The 22368-nt window shown below is 36.8% G+C and overlaps 1 protein-coding gene across 1 annotated transcript in view; it reads left to right on the forward strand.

Moving 5' to 3' along the window:
- The first annotated feature begins 6639 nt into the window (after positions 1–6639).
- The window catches only part of LOC145986587 (ATP-dependent chromatin remodeler Mi-2-like), a 127472-nt gene continuing 111743 nt past the window's right edge, over positions 6640–22368 (forward strand). Inside the window, exons 1-6 of the mRNA XM_083120765.1 lie at positions 6640–6852; positions 10591–10688; positions 13346–13474; positions 15754–15877; positions 19778–19923; positions 21031–21300. Coding sequence (XP_082976891.1) covers positions 6816–6852; positions 10591–10688; positions 13346–13474; positions 15754–15877; positions 19778–19923; positions 21031–21300 — 804 coding nt within the window. The 5' untranslated portion in view covers positions 6640–6815. The remainder of the gene's footprint in view (positions 6853–10590; positions 10689–13345; positions 13475–15753; positions 15878–19777; positions 19924–21030; positions 21301–22368) is intronic.

Raw genomic sequence — 22368 nt, forward strand, 5'->3', positions numbered from 1 at the left:
TATTCAGGTAATTATTTGTCTTTTAAAGTTCTTTACTGTCTTATGATATAGTTTTGTCTCTCGTAGAGTATTTTGTAGCCAAAATCTCTGCAATCCAAAATTTGTACCACCACGCAGTAAAGGTTGTAACTGCTGTGTCAACAGAGTTGCTGAAATTCATTTTAACGTCGATATTTATCATGTTTCTTGTGTTTACAATTTATGTACCCTAAAAACACGAGTTATCTTTCTATCAATAGTAAACTCATTTAATTATTATATGGTGATATAGAGGGAGAATTACAGCATACAATTCAGAATACGTATTAGTTACAGCGCACACAAACTCATAGTTTCTGTTCAGAATGAGGTTAAAACTACTTCCATTATAAAATCATGCAACTTTTCTTGCAATGTTTAATGGTAAAAAAGGTAAAAAGGTAAAGTGCTCCCCTGTGCATAGCACCACGCCATGAAGGCGTATAGGGGGTGTGGGCATAACGCCCCACACTTTCTTGATCCGGTCGTGAGTGGGGGTGATGTGATCAGCATCACGCCCCTGACCGCCTTTACCCCCCAGGGTTTCCCCCAGGTACCCATGTTATTCGACACTGGGTGGGCGCCGGGGCCGCTTCCATCGTTAGAAAAGTTCCCGGATTTGAACCGGCCGGGGATCGAACCCGGGACCTTTAGCATGGTAGTCAGACGCGTTACCGACTGAGCCACCTGGTAAATGCTAAAATTATATGTAAATTGATCGGCTGAAGTACAGTCGGGAGCAAAAAGATTTGTTGGCTGACAAATTGATTATTTGCGACTGATCTGAGGTAGTGAGCTCAAAAAGGCAACAGGTAGATAGGTTCAGTGATACCAGTGCACATAACTTGCGAATTGGATTCTCATTTGCTCAAAACAAAATTGAGAAAGTTCACTTTATCTGGAAACAGCTTTCCTTTCTCCCTACTGGAGAGAGTTGCTTGTAGCTTTGTAAATACAAATCACGCTTTCTTTGTTGTATTGTTTACAGCACAATTATTCATTGGCTTACATAAGAAAATGAATTCGTGAGGAAAGTTATTAAATATGTACATTTTGTACCATTTCTTGAAAGATGACGACAAATATCTTTAATAAATTTTATTTTATTTTATTTCAGCATTCCTCATGAAGCGTTATAAATCTTCATTGTCTACAAAAGATATTGCGAGCGCCCTTGAAGATATCCCTTCTGATGGCTCATCTGTTGATACCGATACTGATGAGAGTCCTGATGATCCAGAATTCCCGGAACCGTCCATGTAACCAACAATTGAGAGCTCTGATTCAAGTGATTGTGAAGGAGAAATCCAACCCTCTGTAAAAGCCAAGGATTGCACAAAAGTCCCAGTCACAAATCATCAGTTGGATCCAACACCTGGACTATCTAATTATCAAATCAAATAGGATAAACACCACCGTCCAAACCAGCCACAATTGTTTTCTTCTGAAAGTGGTCCTAGTGATTGTGTAAAAGAATTCTGTGATCCGTCACCATATGCATTGTTTCAAGCTCTAATTTCAGATGACATTATTGATGAAATTGTTTTTCAAACTAATTTGTATGCCGAACAGAAATATTTGCAAAGTAACAAACCATATACTGCAACAACAAAAGAGGAAATGAAAACCTTCATTGAATTAATATCCTCATGGGAATAAAGCCCCTCCCGGGTTATAGAGACTATTGGTGTTCAGCTCCTGACTTACACGACAGTTACATAAGTAATCTCATGACAGTAAAACGTTTTGATTGGTTCTTATCAAAGTTACACTTGAATGATAACAATGCAATGCCGCCCAGAGGGAATTCAAGGTGCGTTCATTCATATCCAAACTTGCTGAAAACTTCAAAAAAGCCTTTTCTCCACATGAAGTTGTTGCTGTAGACGAGTCCATGATTAAATTCAAAGGAAGGTCCTCAATTGAACAGAACACGCCAAAAAAACATTCAAGAGAGGGTACAAATTGTGGGTATTGGCCGATAAATCAGGTTACATGTACTAATTTGAAATCTATACTGGAAAGAGGGATGACGTCGTGGAACGTCAACTAGGAGCAAGAGTCGTGAAAAACCTTGTTGCAAACCTACACCATAAAGACCACAAGCTTTATGTTGACAATTATTTTACAAGTGTACATCCTCTAGAAGATTTGAAAGTGAATGGTGTGCATGCTTGTGGCACAGTAAACCCTTCCAGAAAGAACCTTCAAATTCTTAAATTCGATAAGGACATGAAAAGAGGTGAATATGACTGGGCTACAAGTAACACAGGCCTGGCCATGATGAAATGGAAAGACAAATGAAGTGTCCATATACTTTCAAACTTCCATGATCCAACAGAAACATCTGAAGTAGTCAGAAAGGAAAAAGATGGGATAGAGATTAAAGTCGCTTGCCCTAAAGCACTATCTGATTATAAAAGCAATAAGAACTGTGTTGACAAGTTCGAACAGCTGAAAGGAGCCTCCGAAATTGATAGGAAGAGTAAAAAATGGTGGCACCGTATATTTTGGTATTTTATTGATGCAAGTGTTGTAAATGCTTATGTAATACACAATGAGTTGAGGCTCACAGAAATGAGCCTCAAAAACTTCAGAAGAGAGGTATCCAGAGACCTTGTGAGTTCAGCCCTGTCAGGACCTGCAACCAAGAAAAGAAAATCCACCAGCGTTATAGAAATAAGGGAAAAGAAGCCTTATGTACATGGACGCCTTCAAAACTCAGCTCATCAGCCAGGAAGATCAAGAAGAAGATGTGCAGCATGTAGTACCAAGAAACATCAAGTACGCACTGTATGGAAATGTTCTACATGAAATATTCCTGTGTGCCTCGGGAAAAAAAGTAGTGTTTTCAAGACACCACTCACGTTGAAGTGTGGTGGTAGTACAATATATGAACCACCACCATAGCGCAATAACTGTTACACAAATGTGCAAAATTTGCAAATCGTATGTAAACTTACAATATTCTAACATACAATTTGTAATATAATATTAATAATTTGAAAATATTAAATCTGTGGCCATTAAGAATATATATTTTTCATTTTCTGGCGTGGGCATGAAAGACTTAATTAATATGTGCCCTCGAAATTTAATGTTTATAAATAATTTATCGCATAATCATAGAGAATATCAGTTCAATTTTATCTAGGCTTGTTGACAAATATAATGTATGGTTCAAACTAGTTGGCAAGGATTGGATTTAATGGAATAAATTAATTTGGTAAGTGCTGATTTTCATTGGGCATGGGCGTGACTTGGGACCTAACTTTGGGGGGACAAAAACGATTTTGGGGCTTAACTTTGGGAGGAAGGGGTAGAATCCAGTGGCGGAGCGTGACCTTTCCAACAGTGTAAGCCTATCATGATTATTTCCCGTTGTGCTTATTTTTGGGCTGACATGGTTAGTGATTTATCCACACACATCGACCCCCCCATTTTTTCAGAACACTTCCCTGGAATTTTTCACCTTATTAAAAATTCTGGATAAATCCCTGGTATTGGTGTTTTCTTTGCTAGGCTGTGTATCTCCTACATTTCAACTGATAATTAAGTCAGTCTTATTCCTATCACAATGACTAACGTAACGATAAAAAAATCTACAAAGTTAGATAAAATGAATAATAATAATAATAATAAAGAAACGAAAACAGAAGGAAACAGAAAAGTGCTGAATACTTTTTACAACCGCATAACCAAGTATCAGGTTCGTACCCTGAATCACAAAATCGGCGCACTTTATTTTTCGTTTCTGTTACTATGCCTGCTAGAGAAGGAAGGGGTTGGCCTACCTACATCCACAAGTTTCTTCTTGGCAGCAAAATCCTTGCTGGATAACGGCGTCTTCAACAAGTTATCCACCCCACGGCACAATCACACTCATTTTATTCCATAATGCACTTCACTATCACACCACAGCACAGGACCCACAGTCCGCTTTCAATAGGTGGAATTCGCAAAATCATTACCTCGACAACAAGAACGGCGAAACAAAAAGAAACCAGATCCAAAATTGGTCACTGCTCAAAGCAGAGATCTTTCGGACTGTGAAGGGAATATCCCTTTCGGATATAAATAAATTCCCTCTCTTGCCCTAAAATTTCCTATATTTAGTAAAAAAATAAATACAATATTACTTATAAAAGAAATGCTCACTAATTGTAGGAACATATCCAGAAATGTCTATCAAAGGGCATGTAAGTGCTTCCTTAGGATACTGTAAAAGCAAATCTAGCATCTAAAAGACCATAAACAGGCTTTTTGAACGCTGTTCGAAGAGTGTTTGAATTGCAGACTACGTAATTAATAATATTTGGTTCACATTTGACATGTGTTGTAAAATTGGTTCAATCTTCAGCTTTCATTAACATTTATTTCTTTATTTATTTATTTTTGCACTTTTTAGCTCAATTATTACCAGCTGAGTTCATACATAAACGGAAAACAGAGATCTTAATATTTCTGAGATGTTTATGCTCTCCTACAAGTTAAAAACAGAAACAAGAATTTAGCACATCAATGTGTATCTAGTTTTCCCGTATCCCGCTCATTTTTAGGTTTCTCCTTTTTCCCCTTCCTGTTAGGTTTTTGCTTCAGAATTCCCTGTTCCTGGGAAAAACCTCCTCGAAGCACCACCGGCTCAAATTTCCTTTGCAGTCTACCATTCATACCCGACAACGCTGGAGCCCCTTCTCTTGCAGGACCTGTGTCTCGCTGGCGCGTATTCAGTGAAGCCAACCCAAGCATAATGGTGCTAAATCTCGCACAAGTTTAAAAAGTCGTTTGTAAGTTGGGGATATAAATAAAACAAGAGGGTCACTTTTCGTTGTGGTTGAATTTTCTCAAACTTTTCACGTATAACGTCGAACCCATGCCGTTGGTTGAACCATTCGAATTTATATTTATGTTTTTGTTATAAATTAATATTAATAATATGAAAATCACAGAACAATTTAGTAATATGTAGCATAATTTTGGAGTTTAAACGACACCATGGATGTCCAGAAGGAGCAAGGCAAGGAGACACTTCCTGAAAAATGAATGTCAACCATTTTCACACATACAATTTCATTTCAGTCACATCAAATTGTTAATTATTGTAAGGGCGTTGCAGATATTTTGAGAAGGGAAATATACCTAGTTTACCCCAACCCCTGAAAAAAAAAATGCTTAATCCTTCCTGGTGGAAAGAAATACTGCGGACGTCCATGAACAACACTTTTTCTAAACATGAGGTTTGCAACGCTGCTGTAAACCTGTGGCCGTAGGTTTACAAACCTAGGGTTTCGGCCGCTCTTCTCCCTATATTCCTCGCTCTTCTCCATCCAGATAAGGTAGGCACTGCTCCTTCGCGGTCAGAAATTTGTAACGCAACATTCAGACGGCTTACAACTTTCCGCAAGCAGAAGGCGGGGTTCCCATGTGCCTGCCCCCTGGTGCTGAAGTGTTTCAATCTAATAAACAGGATCTCGAAGAATGGTATCGGGCCGAGTTGAACTTTGACGTTTTTACGAATTTTGCCATATAATTACATACATTTTACTAGAACTAATAAAGTGTAAGCCCGGCTTACATGGACGCTCCGCGCCTGGTAGAATCCAACTTGGAACTTAACTAGGGGGGTTGAATGAAACTTGGGACTTAACTTTAGGGGGCAGAATCTAGAGATTTGACTTGGGGGCAGAATCAAACTTGGGACTTAACTTGGGGGAGGAAGGGGGAGCAGAATAAAACTTTGGACTTAACTTGGGGACCAGAATCAAACTTGGGACTTAACTTTGAGGGTCAGAAAAAACAGCTTTGGGGGCATAAGCAAACTTGGCACTTAACTTGGGGAGGGGGCAGAATTAATAAGTGTTCCCATAAAAATAGCGTTCAAAACTATTTTGCTTAATAGCTTACATTTGAACAATCATAAAAAATACACTTCAATACTTTGCTACTCAGGTCCCAAGAAGTTAAAAAAGTATCATTATGTTTTAAATTTAGTAGCCTGAAATTTTGGGAGGGACAAGTGCCCTCTTGCCCCCGCCAAGTTACGCCTATGTGGATTGGCATGTTCCAGTTCGGCCACCAAAAAATTCAAATTAATCAGAATATTTCCACTTCAATATTTTTGTTAATGAAAATCGCTACGCAAACTAAATTGACCGTGGTGCCCTTCTTCAATTTCCAAATTTGGAGCCGAAAAGCAACGCGCTTTGAACTTTTTCCGCCTCGACGGGAAATGGTGAATATTTCCCGTCCCGAATATCGGGATTTAAAAAAATCCCGTCCCAACCAAAAACATTCTGTCCCGCACACCCAATATTTTTTTTTTAAATGTAATTATAATGTATTTATTTCTTGAGGAATTTGGAAGTGGCAGAAAGTGCCTTGCTGCCCAAGTCGGCGCCTATGCTTTTGCACCCCCCCCCCTCCCCTCTAATCAGAGGGTCTGCTCACACCTATGGCCTATGGTCTGTACCGTTTGCACTACGTTCTGGAGCGGTGTAGCGTTTGTTGAATCTTCTTTTTCCTTGCACCAGCCTGACACCGGGGTACAACTGCAGTACACCGAGTGTCAAAAAGTGCAGCGAACTAGACGGGGCTTATATATCTTTGTACGAGTTGAGTTGGCAATACTGATGCACAGTGTGTAAATGCTATGGGGTTAAGCGCCAGCTAGTGTTGTTTCTGATTTGGCGCATTTTAGTGATGTAAAGAGAATATTTTTTTTGTAAAATCCGTCCATTCTGGTTTCTACTTATTCAAAGTACTATTCTCTAGGGTGAAGTCTATAATTGTACTAAATTATGGCTTCAGACGAACAAGAAGAGGAATCTTTTGCCGGTAAGTCGAGGTTGTCATTTTCTGAAAAAGATTTTACCATGCTATAGGCAATTTTTTTTTTTTTGTTATTGCTGTGTCCTTTGGAATCTTAATTTTCAACATTATTACATTATTATTCAACTTGACTGTGCATTCCATTATTAAAGAAATGCATGTCCTGATTAATTTTATATTCCTTGACAAGTTAAATATTCCATTATTTGAAGGAAGATTTGTTACGGTAATGTGCACTAAACATTGACATTCGCTGCCATTGCGCCACGAATATACCAATTTGAAGCCTATAAGGCAGTTAGTACTATGTGCTTTCCTGTATCTTGTTGGTTAATGGAAGCATTGAAACCGTAGAGAATAGTAAGAATTACGTTTTAGACTGTATTTGTCAGACCTCATACTAGTTCAGTGTATACTCATTTTTCCCCCAGAAAGTCCACCTCGCAGCAAGTTGGCGGTTTCTTTGTGGAAAAGGGAGTGAATGGGATGGGGTAAGAAGGAAACGATAGTTAACAGTTTCCAGTACATGACCCAATACAATAAAAACTGAATTCACAACATGGCTATGGATGTTCGTTTATTTAACGTATAATGGGGGAAAAAAATAAACTTGAGTTGGCAGGGAAGGGGGTTACCTCAAACCTAACTGTATTTCTTATGGTAATAGGTTGATATAGATTATACTTTGGTAAAATTTTAGTATCCGCAAAACGCATTTCTTCAATTTTACAGGAGAAATTACTTACCGAACTGACTTCCCGTACACTTTCGTGGAAGTGTTTTTTCCCATCGCTTAATTTATATCGCCGGTAAATCATCTATTTTTGAAGAGTAATGTCTTTCCAATGCACGAAAGCTGTTGCCTCTATGTCCTTCTACTACGTGAAACAAATGCTGCGTGCTTTCGATGATGTAACCCTCGGTCAGTGTTTCCAACCACGCCGTTTTTTTTGCAAGAACATGACTAACCTTGCCGTGCATGGTTCGTGGGGCTATCCATGAATGGTTCATGGGGCTATCCGTGCATGGTTCGTGGGGTTTTCAAACCCGGAAAAAAATACAAAATCAGTAACACGAAAGTAGGTATTTTTCGGTGAAGAAGGTTGGAAACACTGCACACCCAGTGTTCATGGACAACGTTAGTCAAGATTTGCTCGCCATATTGTGTGTAACACAACCGGAAAATGAACGAACAATAATTACTCGATATGTGGAAAATTGTCGTGAAAAAAATGAAATCCCACCTTCAAGAATCCTTAGCAATGCAGAATATGTAAGTACCAATGTGAAAAATAAGAAAATAAAGGAATTTCAGACGTTGGGCGGATACTAAAGTTTTACTGTCAATCACTATTTTCATTATATATTTATTCCACATCCTATATTGTTTGACAGAGTGGAATTCTGTTGACTCAAAGCAGGTGTTGACCTCTACTTATTGTCCTGGAATGGTATCATTTGAAACTTCTTCAGTATGCACTAAAGTCCCGGAATTGGGTGGGTAAGCAGAAATGATTAAGACTATATTTCTACTTAAATGTGTGAACGTAATTTTATTTGAAATACTCCCTCTCAATACAAGAATGATCTAGTTACAAGATTATGCTGCAGAGACCTTTGACTTCATGATATCCCATAGACGTGGGCAAGGGGGGGGGGGGGGGCAAAAGCCTTTATGAAAGTTCAGTCAGGAAAGAAAAACCTCATTTTATCTCACTGTTTTTTAGTTAGTTGGGTATATGTATATACATACATTATATATATATATATATATATATATATATATATATATATATATATATATATAATGCAGCAAGAGTCTGAAGTACTTAGTAGTTATAACTTCTCTCTCTGGTAATTTACAATGCATTACAGAAAACAACAAAATTGCGAGCAAGAAAATTATTAGATCCAAATTTTTGCAAATTGAAAACAATATTGATTTAATATGGCTCAAAAATTTTCACTGGGCACAATCTTTTACAATTTTTTTTATTTAGATTGTTCGGCGAGGCCTGATAGCTATGGCTCTGAACTTTACAAGATTGTAAGAAAATCAGAGATTGCGAATGAAGTGAGGAAGACATATTTATGAAATGTATTTTTATTTGTATAAAATTTGATACCGGGGGTGGGGGCAATTGCCCCTCTGTTTCACCCTGCATGTGTTCTTGCACGTCTGAAAGAAATAATGCAAGGAAGACATGAAAACTATTTGCATCTTGAGTAACTTTTTGTCCTGCTACTAGTATTGCTATCTTTTACCTCAATGTTTGCCCCCCTAGAATTGAATTGAATCCAAGGTTGGAAAGAGGCAATGCCCATTGATCCCCTATGGTTGCACCACAGCACCCCCATCCCCCATAGTTGCTTTGAACTTTAATTGGCTTAAAAATACTTAATTTTCTTTAATTAAGAGTATAATATCGTTTTATAATGGCGATAAGAATCCACTCCACTAAATCCACTCCTCATATGTCCATACACTCCTTGCCCACCGAGCAATTCACTCCATCCACAGTCAATAGATTTAATATACCCCCACCAACGATAAATGAACTACCGATTAAGCCCGGTGAAAGTACAATAATGTAGGAGGCACATGAAGACCTCCCCCTTAGAAATCGAATGTCCACCTAAAAGTATATATTTCACACGTATAATTTGATTTCCGTCATAGTAATTTACATTAATGTGATAATTTTAAGTTCAAGTAGTGTTTTTTAAGGGGCAACACTATTATTGGGGTATTATGCCCATGGAAAAATTCACTGTTTGCCTCTCCGTAAAAAAAAATCTGCGAACATCCATGATTATGGAGGCAATTGCCCTCTCCCCCCCTCCCTGTGTGCACGCCTATGCGATATCCCTGGTCAGTGTACTTGCCGAAAACAGTTAGCACTAATGCTACTTTTATTTCTCTTTGTTTGCAGTGCAGAATTTCCGTTAAGGTTCTTTTCCATTGTATAGTAAGCTGCTTACTGTAGGTAATCAGTACTCGGGTGCCTATCTGTTCAGTCTGCATATAAAATAAAGTTTCGACATTGTGACATAGCAACTTAGTTCATTGTGACACTGAAAAGGAATGTAAGTTTAATGATAAATTTCCAAGTGAATCTTTGTTTATTGAGAATTGTAAAGAATATGATAATGAGATCATCCATAATAATTATGGTGTACATACATACTATATTATCGGGTTCAAAAACCCCCAATCCGTGGCATCCTGGATTTTCACTTTCGAAATATAGCTAGCAAGACTAGAGTATAGACCTGTCAATGTTGCAGTTGATGGGAAAGTTGATAATTGGATTATGGTGACCTGCCATGTACCTGCGAGAAAGTGGAAATTTTGAATGATTTATGAAGCTTGTTTCTTCATACTATGCTTATTATTTTTTTTAGGAGCTTGTGAAGATGTTATAGTAAAGAAATGAGTGATATTTGAAGGTGAGGCTGGTTTTGTGTAATATTGACACATAAAGTGAAGTCTCTATTTCTAAATGTTCACAGTTCAAGCCTAAATGCTATTCTCAGAAAAAAAGGTTTTTGCCTTAAAATACAGGTTTATTATTAGAGAAGTGAAAGTGGGAAAGTTTGGCCGTTTTCTTCTTCCAGCCTCTCATATTGCAGTTATGGAAATTTCCTTTGTAAAATCTCCATATGTCATTTCTGAAGAACAAGTAGTGTGGGCCAAGCTTAAATATAATTTGTGATGTTGAAACAAAGGCTTGTGTCTTTCAGGAGACGAGGAAGATCAAGAGGAATTAGAGGATGAGGATGTTCCACAGCAACGGCAAGATGATGATGAGTTCAGTCCAGAGTCTGAGGAAGCCCCCCAGGTAAGTACTTAATGCACATAATGGTGCTTCTCTCTAAACTGCTGCAAGTAATTTAATTTTCCCAGTCTTCTCAATATAAATGCTTGAGTGCCACCTTGGTTTTTGTACAGTTCAGCATTAACATGTTGCTTCTCTGATGACTGTTGATCAGTTTAACTTACCCTGTAGTGTGAAATCACTTGGTGGCCTTGATTTGATCCGCACAGTCCTTTGTTGCTTCAGGCTAATTGAGGAGGCCAATCTTTGAATTGTCCTACAACCTACACTCAACCGAGATTAAAAGAACCGTGGCAAATTTGTAAACTAAAGTGAATAGCAATTTGTTTTCTCCTCTTGCTCCCCCGTTGTTAGTGCTTCCATGTTGCCATGTGTATGGCTTCTCAACCTTGCTTTCTTGTCAAAAAGATTCAACACTGTTAAATGCTACATCTCTACTTTGCTGTGTACGCTTTGCACATTTTGGCAAGGCAAAGGCATGATTACATGATAAAACAGCTGATTGTGTTGCCCATGCTCCCTCTAATTGTTTGAGATTGAAAATTTGACGACAGCTTCACAGGAGTTTTCTCATCTTGATTAATCTGTAGTTTCTTATTTGGGAAACAAATATGCTCTTCTTATGCAAAAAATAAAATATGCGTTTATTGCAAAAATTGCTGATTCATACAAACACGCATGTACAGTCATGGACACTTTTGGGTTGTAACAATCTTATTAACTTTCAGTGTGATCATTACAACCCAGAAGTGTCCATGACTGTACATACAGACATAGATATGGATTAATTTACTTACATGTTTGTCAAACTACCTAACAAATTAATTATTTAAAAAAAAAATCATTTTCAATAAAAATATGCGGTACTAGCCTAGTTTACTATCCACAAACAGATTTCTTAATTTTTACAGAAGAAACTACTTGCGGTAATAAGTTCCTGTAGCATTGTTGAACATCTGGAAGGTGTTTTCTGTCATGTGGGAATGTGTCATAAATTCATTATTTTTGTTGAAAATTAATTCTCCGATGCACAGTAGCCTTTGGCGTGTACACATTCGTAGATTATCGTGCCTCGTGCTTGTGTTTTGTAGATTTTCATTGGGGATGCAGTGTTTCCAACCACACCATTGTTTTCCAAAAAGATGACGTGTCATGGATGCATGGTGAAATTCATACATGGTGTGGAAAACCATTGACGGATAGCCCCACGAACCATTTCCGGCAAGGTTAGGTTAGGCAAGCATAGTTAAAATTTTGTGTACGCGCCATATTGTGTCTTAGGCAAGCGAAAAAACTAAAAGAAAGAAGTACTCGTAATGTGAAAAATTGAAACTACTTTCATAAAAAAAAACATGAATACACCTTAAAGAATGTTCCGCAAAGCACATAGGTAAGTATGAATGTTAAAAATGACTAAACAAAGAAGTTACATGTGTTTGTGGATAGTAAATTTTTACCAAATATGCATGCGATTACAATAATGAAAAGAAAAAGTCTCTGGTCTTGAAAACCGATGGTACTTATGTGTGGATCACGAATTGCCCACAGAAAAATCAGTTCAACACCCTCTTGAGACACACAGTAGTTCGGATCCCAGTCCTGGTTAGCCTATCTATGTGTAAAGTGGAATTAAACAAAATCTCACTGACCCATAAGAAAAGCTGCTTGGCAGGCGCTGACCTTCAGGGAGTTGTTGCACCATGGACTTTAGTTTACTAATATGTTGTTTGGTAAATACATTATAGTTCGAGGCACATATTTTTGGTAAATGAAAAAGCAAAATTTCGGTACAAAAACAGTCGATTTCAGGTTCAAAAGCGGTAAATAAAATAAAATTTCGCTGTTATAACTGAAAAAGCGGTATATAAAATTACATTTTAGTTTTAAAAATGTGAATATAATCCCAAATTTGATTTTAAAACTGCACTTACTACACAAAATACATATTCCTTCTAATAGCACATTTATGTTTTTATCGTAATATTAAGTTTATTCCTGTATAAAGGGGTTCATTTTTTTTCTCAAATATTTACATCAGAATTAATCAATTTTCCGTGAATTGCATAACTCTCAGTATAATTCTGACCTCAGAAAGTGTCACGTCGGTAAATAAACTCTAAATTTCGTGTTTAAGAGTCTATTTCGCATTTTGCAGTTCATTTTGCATTATTTTGTGACAAAACAGGGTAGGAAAAAGCATCTTACAGCTTTCAGAAACATGAAAAATTAACATTACAATGTGTTATTTCACATTTTGTGTTTTCGTCAAAAGCGAAATATGCATGCCTCTAATTATAGTAATTCTTGGATAGGCATGTATAGGAATTAGTCAAGTACAACTGAATCTCTTTGCACTAGTATGTACTTAACTTCTGCAACTTTTGTTAGTTTGAACAAGGACATACTCTTGTCTTACATGCAAGTAACAATATTTTTTCTTATCTTTCTTAAAATATGAAGAACACACATCTTATTGTTTGTGACTTAATACCCTCTCAGGATCCAACTGAGAATTTTATGCATGATTAAATATATATAATTTCGAATATCCACAAAATAAATATTATTGTGTGATTGATATGTTATTGAAGCAAGTCAATCTTCATAATTTAAAACTCTATTCTGTTACATGGGTTAAGTTTTCAATATGAAATTTTCAGGATAATGACGATGATGATTATGAACCAGAAGATGGGAGAAGAAAAAGAAGAGGGAAGAAAAGAAAAGCTAAAACTGAAGAGAGGCGAGGGAAGCGGAAAAGAAAGAAGAAGAAGATGGATAGTGGAGATGTAAGTATACACATGTTTCACACTAATATTTATTTCTAAATATAATTTTGCTCAGAAAGTAATAATAGATTTGCAAAATTGTGGCATGTATACTGGGCAATGGGGCATTTCATTAATTTGAGAGCAAAGTGAGTAGAGAATGTGCTCATGAGAGAAGAGATGATCAATATCATAAGAATAATGATACAAGTAGGAAATTGACCTATTTTCAAGTAGCATATGTCACTGCATAATAGTTGTGCCCTATTTTTTCAGACCAAAAATTGGTTTCTATAGCCTTTCATCCCATAATTGTCAAATTGGTGCATCAGATAACAAAACCAATGATAGTGGTGCAGAATCTTCAAACACAGAAGATTACATTTTGTAACTTCATTGTTCACAACACTGTAGTAAATTTTCTCAAGTGTAATATTTCGACTATAATGCACAAATCAATAATAACAATTTATGTGTTAATCTTTTTCAGACCAGAAAAATGTTTGCTAAACTTTCACGAATAAATGATGTGCATCCATTTGGACAAGTAAAACTTGTAACAGTTGTAACATATATTCATGCGTATTGCATCCTAATCTTGCATCCAAGACTTAGCAATAAAGGATTTTTATGTACTGGTAATACCAGCACAATATTTTTCAGAAAGAAGTTTCTTATAATGGCTGCACCCCACTTTTTTCAAAAAGAAAGAAAAGGCATAAAATGTGTGACAATTATGCAGTGAAATATGATATTCACATATAATTAATGGACTGATTTCAATGCTTCTCATATTGAACGGATTCTGATTTACATGATTACTTAATAGAAAAATACAATATAGGAGGTTTGGTTGTTTATTATAAATATCCTTAGGTATATTGCACTGCTACAGCAACATTGCCATCTATTTATAAGAAGCAATAAAGTTATAAGTTTAGAAACCCTTAGTAAAAAACAGAGCTAGTCCCTCCCACTCCTCAGGAGAACAATAAAACACTGTATTGAATTAAACTTTGTTGCAAAGCTATATCTGCAGGTCCTCAGGTCTAAATTTGGAACTAATAAATTGAACATAACAATATGTTTGTTTGTACTTTTTTGTTCCTTGAAAATGAGGAGATTATTTTATAGTACCATGAAAATTCCTGTTATTGAATTAAGGCAACTTGGGGAAGCTGAATATTTCAAATTTCATTATTTGCCTTTTGGAACTTGTTAACTATATCCTGTTCCGGATAACTATCTCTGGAGCAAGGCCGTGCATAGCAGCAGAGAAGGGGATGGGAGAATCGAGTGGGCAGAGCGAAGCAGTATATGCTGCTCGAAGGCTGGTAACTGCAATCAGTTTCCTCTCCCTTCATGCAATACCGTTCTCCCTTGCATGTTCGTTGGTGGAGTCTTCTTGCATCATTACGTGCGCAAAGACTTGTTTTTGTTCACTTGCTCCTGAGATAGGCGGGACAGGGTATAGTTAGACATGAACATTTTTGTGTTCTTGAAAATCAACTGTGTATTCGTATGGGCTGCATACTGAATTCTCCCATTTACAATATTTTATACTAATGTGCTTGTGATGACAGTGCAGAATTACTACACCTTTCACCGTTTTTTTTTTTTTATTCTGTATGGGTATAATGGAGTGTAGGTGCTTCACTAATGTAGCTTTCCATAGGTCACAATTTGCTTTCAGTAATTCCTCAATCACCCCAGGTTTGTGTACAGTAAACTTGCAAATAGACAGTTGACTGATGATACATATCTTTAACAAATGCTCATCTACAAAGATGAGCAAGAACTTTTATTGTCATGATTATAATAATGTTTTTTTTTTTACATTGTTCTTCTTATTTATTAGTTCAGAACTCGTTACAAGGTATCCAAATTGAAATGCCCTAATGGCAACTGTCTGTATCCAAATGAATTATACATCAATTAATATACATAGTCATTAAGTTTCTGTGAGCAAAGTAGTAATTAGTACATTTAGCACTTTTCTACATGCTTCCCATGGAAGATGTCCAGCCGATACTCGATTCCCTGCCAGATTGCCTGTAGCAGGTGTGGTGTGGCTGTCTGAATGGCAAATGAAATCCTTTCAAGAAGCTGTTCCATAATGTCACTGGTTGAATACACTTGATGCACAGGTAGGCTAATCGGGGCTGGAATCTGAACCTCTCTGTCCCTCCACTGCGCCATCGGGCAGGCCTTATTCTGTTCATCATTGCATATGTTAATTTCTTTTCTCCTTTGCACTTGAATGTCCAATGAATCATTCCGTTTGCCTTTTTTTGTGACAGGAGAGTGACTTTGATGACGACGGAGAGAATGACTCTGATTTTGCAAGGACTTCAAAGAGAGGGCGCAAAGGTGGTAGAAGCCAAAAACAGCAGCCAGCACCACCTCCACAAGATGCCAACTCAGGTACATACATATATATACAGGGTGTCATTTTAATGGCGCCCACGGACCACAGATTCGTATAGAGGATATCAAGACAAACAACTTTTCTCAGTAACATTTTTCTCGTTGGTGCATAATTTCCGCGCTACAGCCGTTCAAAAAAGACCGTTTTGCCGCCTGGATGTTGGCAACCCAACACAACATTTGATCGTATCTGTGATGTCATTTCCTGTGGCGAAACAGCGCACGGCAGGGTTGCAAGGAACACGAAAAATTTTGTGAAAATTTACAAACTACCAATGACATGATTAAGTGTAAAACGAAGCGAGAAACGCGTCCAGTAGACCGAACATCATAGCCTACCAGCCAGAAGGTCAGCAGTCATCTCAGGGGAAGTGGGAAGTGAATCAACGATATGTGAAATGGTAAAAACGTATTCAAAATGAAGTGTCAATTTCGGATTTTGTCTCAGCCTACATGTCAAATATCAACAACAATACATTTTATTGGACTTACAGCTTACATGTGACTGTTTGCACCCAGTTACATGAAAAATATTTGCAAATCTCGTTGCAAGGTTGGTATCTACAGGTTTGTGTCCAGATGCCTTGTGGTACTTTTGTGCTGATACCGGAAGTATCCGAGGTTCACGTTGTTACATTACGGCTAAAACACGTACAACCACAGTAACAATCTAATTATGAATCAGTAGCGAATATACTGTCCTGTTCACAGTTGCAAACTATTACATTACATGTATATCCGGTGCATAGATAAACACAGTCGTCGGAGAGCTTGGAGCGTGTATTACTATTACTTATATTCCTGTTTTTTCAACCATTTTTGTCACTTGCCTCATAATGCACTGAATATACATTACATTATGTGTTTCTTACCTTTGGAATTTTGAGTTCTTTCATTTCTAGTATTTTGTCATCTGTTCAGTGTGTCACAGAAAACTAGTATCAGAAGGACGAAGTGGATAGACTAAATTGTAGATGCCAACTTGGTAACTAGATTTTCAAATATTTGACATGTAAGCTGAGACAAAATCCGATATGACCACTTCCACTTGAATTCTGTTTTCTTTCTACCAGTTTTCGTGTAGTTTGTTTACTTCCTGTTAGGTTAAAGAACGTGTGTTCTCGTTTTCTTTTACGGTACATAATGTGGCTGATTGTAGCTATGTCATTTTTCACAGAATATGTGTGTTCCTGGCAACCCTGGAACGCATCGCTTCACGACGGGATATAACGTCACAAATGCAATCAAATGTTGTGTGTGGTTGCCAGCATTCAGGCGGCAAAACGGGCTTTTTTGAACGACTGTAGCGCCGAAATGATGCATCAACGAGAAAAATGTTACTGAGAAATGTTGTTTGTTTTGATGTCCTCTATACTTTTCCGTGGTCCGTGGGCGCCATTAAAATGACACCCTGTATAATCGCTACTAGGAGTATGATTTTTATGACTTAAAATAAAATGCAATGTAAATTATAATTAAAATTAATATTGTATGATTTTTCTTGTATGTACGCATTGCTTGCATTGTAGAATTATTTCTCTAGTAGTGTACAGTTATTGCAAGCATAAAAACACAGTTTTTCGTTGACGTTTCAGGAACCATTGTTATAAATGTATCTTTAATCCAACTAAAAATAAATGTGTGATGAAGGGAGTGTGTGTTCTCCTAAAATGTCTCAACGAAAAACTGTATTTTTATGCTTGTAATAACTGTAGACTACAAGAAAAATAATATTGTATGGTCGTGAAAGAATATTATTTGCTCTATTAATGGTGATCTATGATTACCATGAAACACACACAGAAAGAAAGTATCCCCTAAAAACAATATAAATTTCTAATTTGTCATAGTTTGTTTTAATCCACTATTTTTTTTAAAAAAAGAAATCCAAATGTGTATCAGTGCAAATTTGGGATCTTCTTACATGAATCATGTTGGTTCTCTTTATGAGCCCTGATGGGCAATGCACAAACACTGTGCAAAGAAGAAAATTACAATTGAACCTGGATTTTGGATTTTCCTGTATAATTAGGGGCATGCATATTTCGTTTTTGACGAAAAAACGAAATTTGAAAAAACACATTGTAGTGTTAATTTTTCATGTTTTTGAAAGATGTGAGGTGCATTTTGTGACCATATTTTGTCACGAAATAATGCGAAATGAACTGCAAAAAGCGAAATTAACTCTTAAACACGAAATTCAGGGTTTATTCACCGACGTGACACCTTCCGAGGTCTGAATTATCCTGAGAGTTATGCAATTCCCGGAAAATTGATTAATTCTGCTGTTAATATTGGAGAAGCAAAAATGGACCCCTTTATACAGAAATAAACTTAATACTCTGATAACTACATAAATGTGCTATTAGAAGTGAAATGTTAATTCTGTGGAATAAGTGTAGTTTTTAATTCAAATTTAGGATTATTTTCACAATTTTAAAACCAATATGTCTTTTTATATACCACTTTTCATCCATTTTTTCACCGCTATAACACCGATATTTTATTTTATTTACCGCTTTTGAACCCGAAATTGACTCAGTTTTTGTACCGAAATTTTGCCTTTTTATTTACCAAAAATATGTGCCTCTATGTATAATACATTTACTCTTCATGATCCCAATAGAGGAATGTCTAAAATATTTTCAGACCTTACATTTTAAGTTTATTCACTGTCTAGCTGCGCTGTGTCTAGGATTTTCAATTGGTTTCATGGTTAATTTAACACGAAAATGGACGTTAATGACTTAGGGAGTGAAATTTAGGGAGTGTTGGAAAATTTGCAGGTTTGTTGAGTATCTGTGCGCGTGTATAAATCCCTTAAATTGATGACACACAAGTGTTTGCGGCGATAACTTTTCAGCAGGTGAAATGGACTTTGCACAATGCTTGCTTCAGAAGACAACCACTCCTTCTTCGGAAGGAAAACGAAGGAGGTAGGGGGGTTAAGAGGTAGGATCGGGGCTAAAAATAACTCGTGCACTTCATTGTGCATGTTGTCAACCCTGTCGAAAATAACTGGGCCTCCCTGATGGCCTTGTAATCAAGGGGTCACGGGTTCGATGCCCGGTGGAGGCACAAGTGGTTCGGATCCCACTTTAAACTGGAGGTCCAGTCCCGATTAGCCTTACTGTGCATAAAGTGGACTTAAAACAACAAATCAACCAATCTGTCGAAAATAGCTCGTCCACTTCATTGTAAGTGTTGCCAACCCTTGTCGAAAAAAACTCATGCACTTGTTTTTTTTTCCTTCGGATGGCAAAAGGCATTAGGAACAAAACAAATATTGAATTATAATGTAGACATGTGGTTTCAAATAGGACATAGAATTTGTTCCTGTCCCATGTCTCAACAGGGAGGGGCAAAATTTTGTCTTTCTTTTTTCAATTTTCACATTTGAAGCCACGAATAATAACAAATACATACAGATAGCAACACTTCGTTTTTTCTATGTCAAATTACATTTTATTCTTAGTAAAACATTTCTTGTTTCACTAAATTATCTGCCCATAGGAAGGACTATAAAGATTTTTGCTAATCCTTACATAACTCGTTTAAATGGCCTGGGACAGAGGTAAAAACTGCATAAGTGCCATGGGATTGTAAAGGTTAATGGTCTTTGTGACCAAGGATTTCTTCCATTCTCTTTAGGCTATTTTACTTTAATTTTCTATCTGTTAGGTTAATCACGATGATGAGAATGATCACATAGATGATGTGAAGAACACAATGCCTTACCCAGGTTTCAACTGCTATTCACCACCAAGCCAGCACTATTTGATACTTTGTTTCTGTAATGTGCGATTAAATGTGATTGGTGCAAGCTGCCTTTTACTGTGTGTGTCATAAACATTTTGAGTTTCACTCGTAAAAATTAATCTCCTTTATTGTAAACAGGTATGCCAACCATAGAGGAGGTGTGCAACACTTTTGGACTCCAGGATGTAGAGATAGACTATTCGGAAGCTGATTTCCAGAATCTCACCACATACAAACTTTTCCAGCAGCATGTTAGACCTTTACTGCATAAGGAGAACCCAAAGGTAAAGCAGGAACATTGGAGTGAAGTTGTTGATGACTGTGAATTTGTAGCAGAGAAATTATATTTTCTTTTAGGTACCAGTCACAGAAATTTCTTAAAACATAAGTTTCAGTTCTAAAAGAGACTTATAATCATTTGTTTTAGGGGTAGTGATTCACTACCTGTTTCGTGGATATAATATAATATAAAAATCAATCAGATCCAATCATAACTATATCCATGAGTTCCAATGTGCACAGATTGCTACATTCATTTTCACTTTGTAATTAATCAGTCGGTGTCTACAGCACTTTGAGATTAGCTTAATTCCAGTAGAGTGTGTGTACTGACTGAGAATTGTGCCAAAATTTTTGACACCAGGAATTTTACATGAATTTTCTTCATATTGCAACACCAAACTAAATCCTATGAAATCTACTTGTAAAGACTGTAATGCACATTTTTCAGTTATTTAACTTTTCTCCTTAGGTTGATATTGATAAGTTGATATAGCTAAAGATCCAAGAGTTGTTTCTGGTGGAAAAGCAAGAGAGCACAAATCAATCCTTATTTTGTTAGTGCTTGAGGAACATTGAATTTACAGTATCTACTAGTAACAGACACAGCAAGTAACATCATATGTTATGTTGCCAGCTCATTTTGAAAACTGTTGTTACAATGCACCAATGTACACTCCTGTTCACATAAAGTGCACATTTTATACAGGTGGACAATTATGTGAAGTACATGCCACTTTATCTGAACAGGAGTGTACAAATAATGATTTCTTGAACTACTTGTGACATTTATTTCTGCAGTTGTTCATGTCCATAAGTTATTTGTGTAATTTTTGAGATGTACAAGGAACTAACTATTCATAAATATGTAGTGTAAATGTTAAAACCAATAATTTTTACTATAATTTATTAATATTTTTAACCTCTAATTTTTGGAAAATTCACATTGAAAGCTTGGAATTATACTTGAATTTTATTGGTCTTGGAGTGTGTGTGTGATTTGATTTTTGCAGTAACTATATTGATACAGGCACTGGTCCAGCCCTAACGTAAGCAAACGTAAGCAATGGGTTGTATTGTCACATGGTTACTTAAACTATTTTCTTTTGTAGGTGCCAATGTCTAAGCTGATGATGCTTGTGGCTGCCAAGTGGCGTGATTTTTCTGCTTCTAATCCCAACACACAGCCAGATTCTTCTGTGGAGTCTGACTATGGTTCAAGAAGTAGCAGGGCTCGAGTGATCAGGGATGACTCTGAGGATGAAGATGAAAGAGAAGAAATGGAAGAGAAGTCAAGGAAGAAGAAAGGCCGAAAGAAGGGAAAGAAGGCAAAGGTCCCAACGTTGAGGATCAAGTTAGGGAAGAGGAGGAGAGGAAGTTCGGTAAGTGCATTGACATTTATATTTAGCTTTGAGTATGCAGGTAGATGAGAAGTTACAAATAAGCAAACAGCTTATATTCTGAGTGTACCAGGGTGTCTACTCTCTGGGAATTCCTTGAGTTCCTGAAACTTTTGCTGCTGGAAATTGTGCGCGATTTCTACATGAGTTTTCTTGACAAACAATAAAAATCCATTTAGTAATCAAATATGTGAATATTGACAAGTAGAACCTGCAAGCAATATTTTATTCAAAGATTTATTACTTGTTTATGTTAATTGTAGAAGGATTTTCCTTTGAACGTGCCAGAGGCACATATTTATGGTGAATGAAAGATGATGATTTCAGTACGAAAAGTGGGCACATTTTGGGATCAAAAGTGCTATATACAATGGCATTTTGGTGTTAAAATGGTGAATATCCATAAATTTGATCTAAAAACTACACTTATTGAACAAAATAAAGTTTTTGTTCCAATAGCAATACAGTGGAACCCAAATTTTACATTTTCAGGGGCCTGTAAATAAAAAACGTAAAAAGCGGGAAAGCATAGGGGAGGGGTGAAACTCAAGTGTCGGTAAGAAACGACTTCGCAATCGACTTTTAGGGGTATATTGTATATACAAAAATAATTCAAGACGGGTAAAGAAGTATGATTATGAATTTCTAAGGGAAGAAGCACAACCTGTTTTTTTAGACGTCATAATAGGTTGATTGTTATGTTATCAGTGATGTGCCCAGGATTTTGGATAGGGTGGGTGGGCAGGGGTTACATATACTTTTTTAAGTCAGCCCTCATTTTGCATCTTTCCTGCCTTTGACGTTCTTGTTTTTCTTTAAATACTGGGCCAAAGTGGGGTTATGGCCCCCATCTACCCTTCCCCTGGGCATGCCACTGATTGTCAATCGACGATTTATTGTTGGATTTAGCAGTGTTGCAGAGGGCAAACACCCCTTCCATCAATAGTTTTCCCGTAAATAATGTGTTTCCATTTTTTTTTGTCCCCCTCCACGTTTAATATTTTTTAGGGATGGGACCGATTAATCGGTACTCTATCGGTATCGGCCGAT

Source organism: Lepisma saccharinum, chromosome 4, assembly GCF_977018435.1.
Source record: "Lepisma saccharinum chromosome 4, izLepSacc3.1, whole genome shotgun sequence".
In the NCBI taxonomy this organism is placed as follows: Eukaryota; Metazoa; Arthropoda; class Insecta; order Zygentoma; family Lepismatidae; genus Lepisma; species Lepisma saccharinum.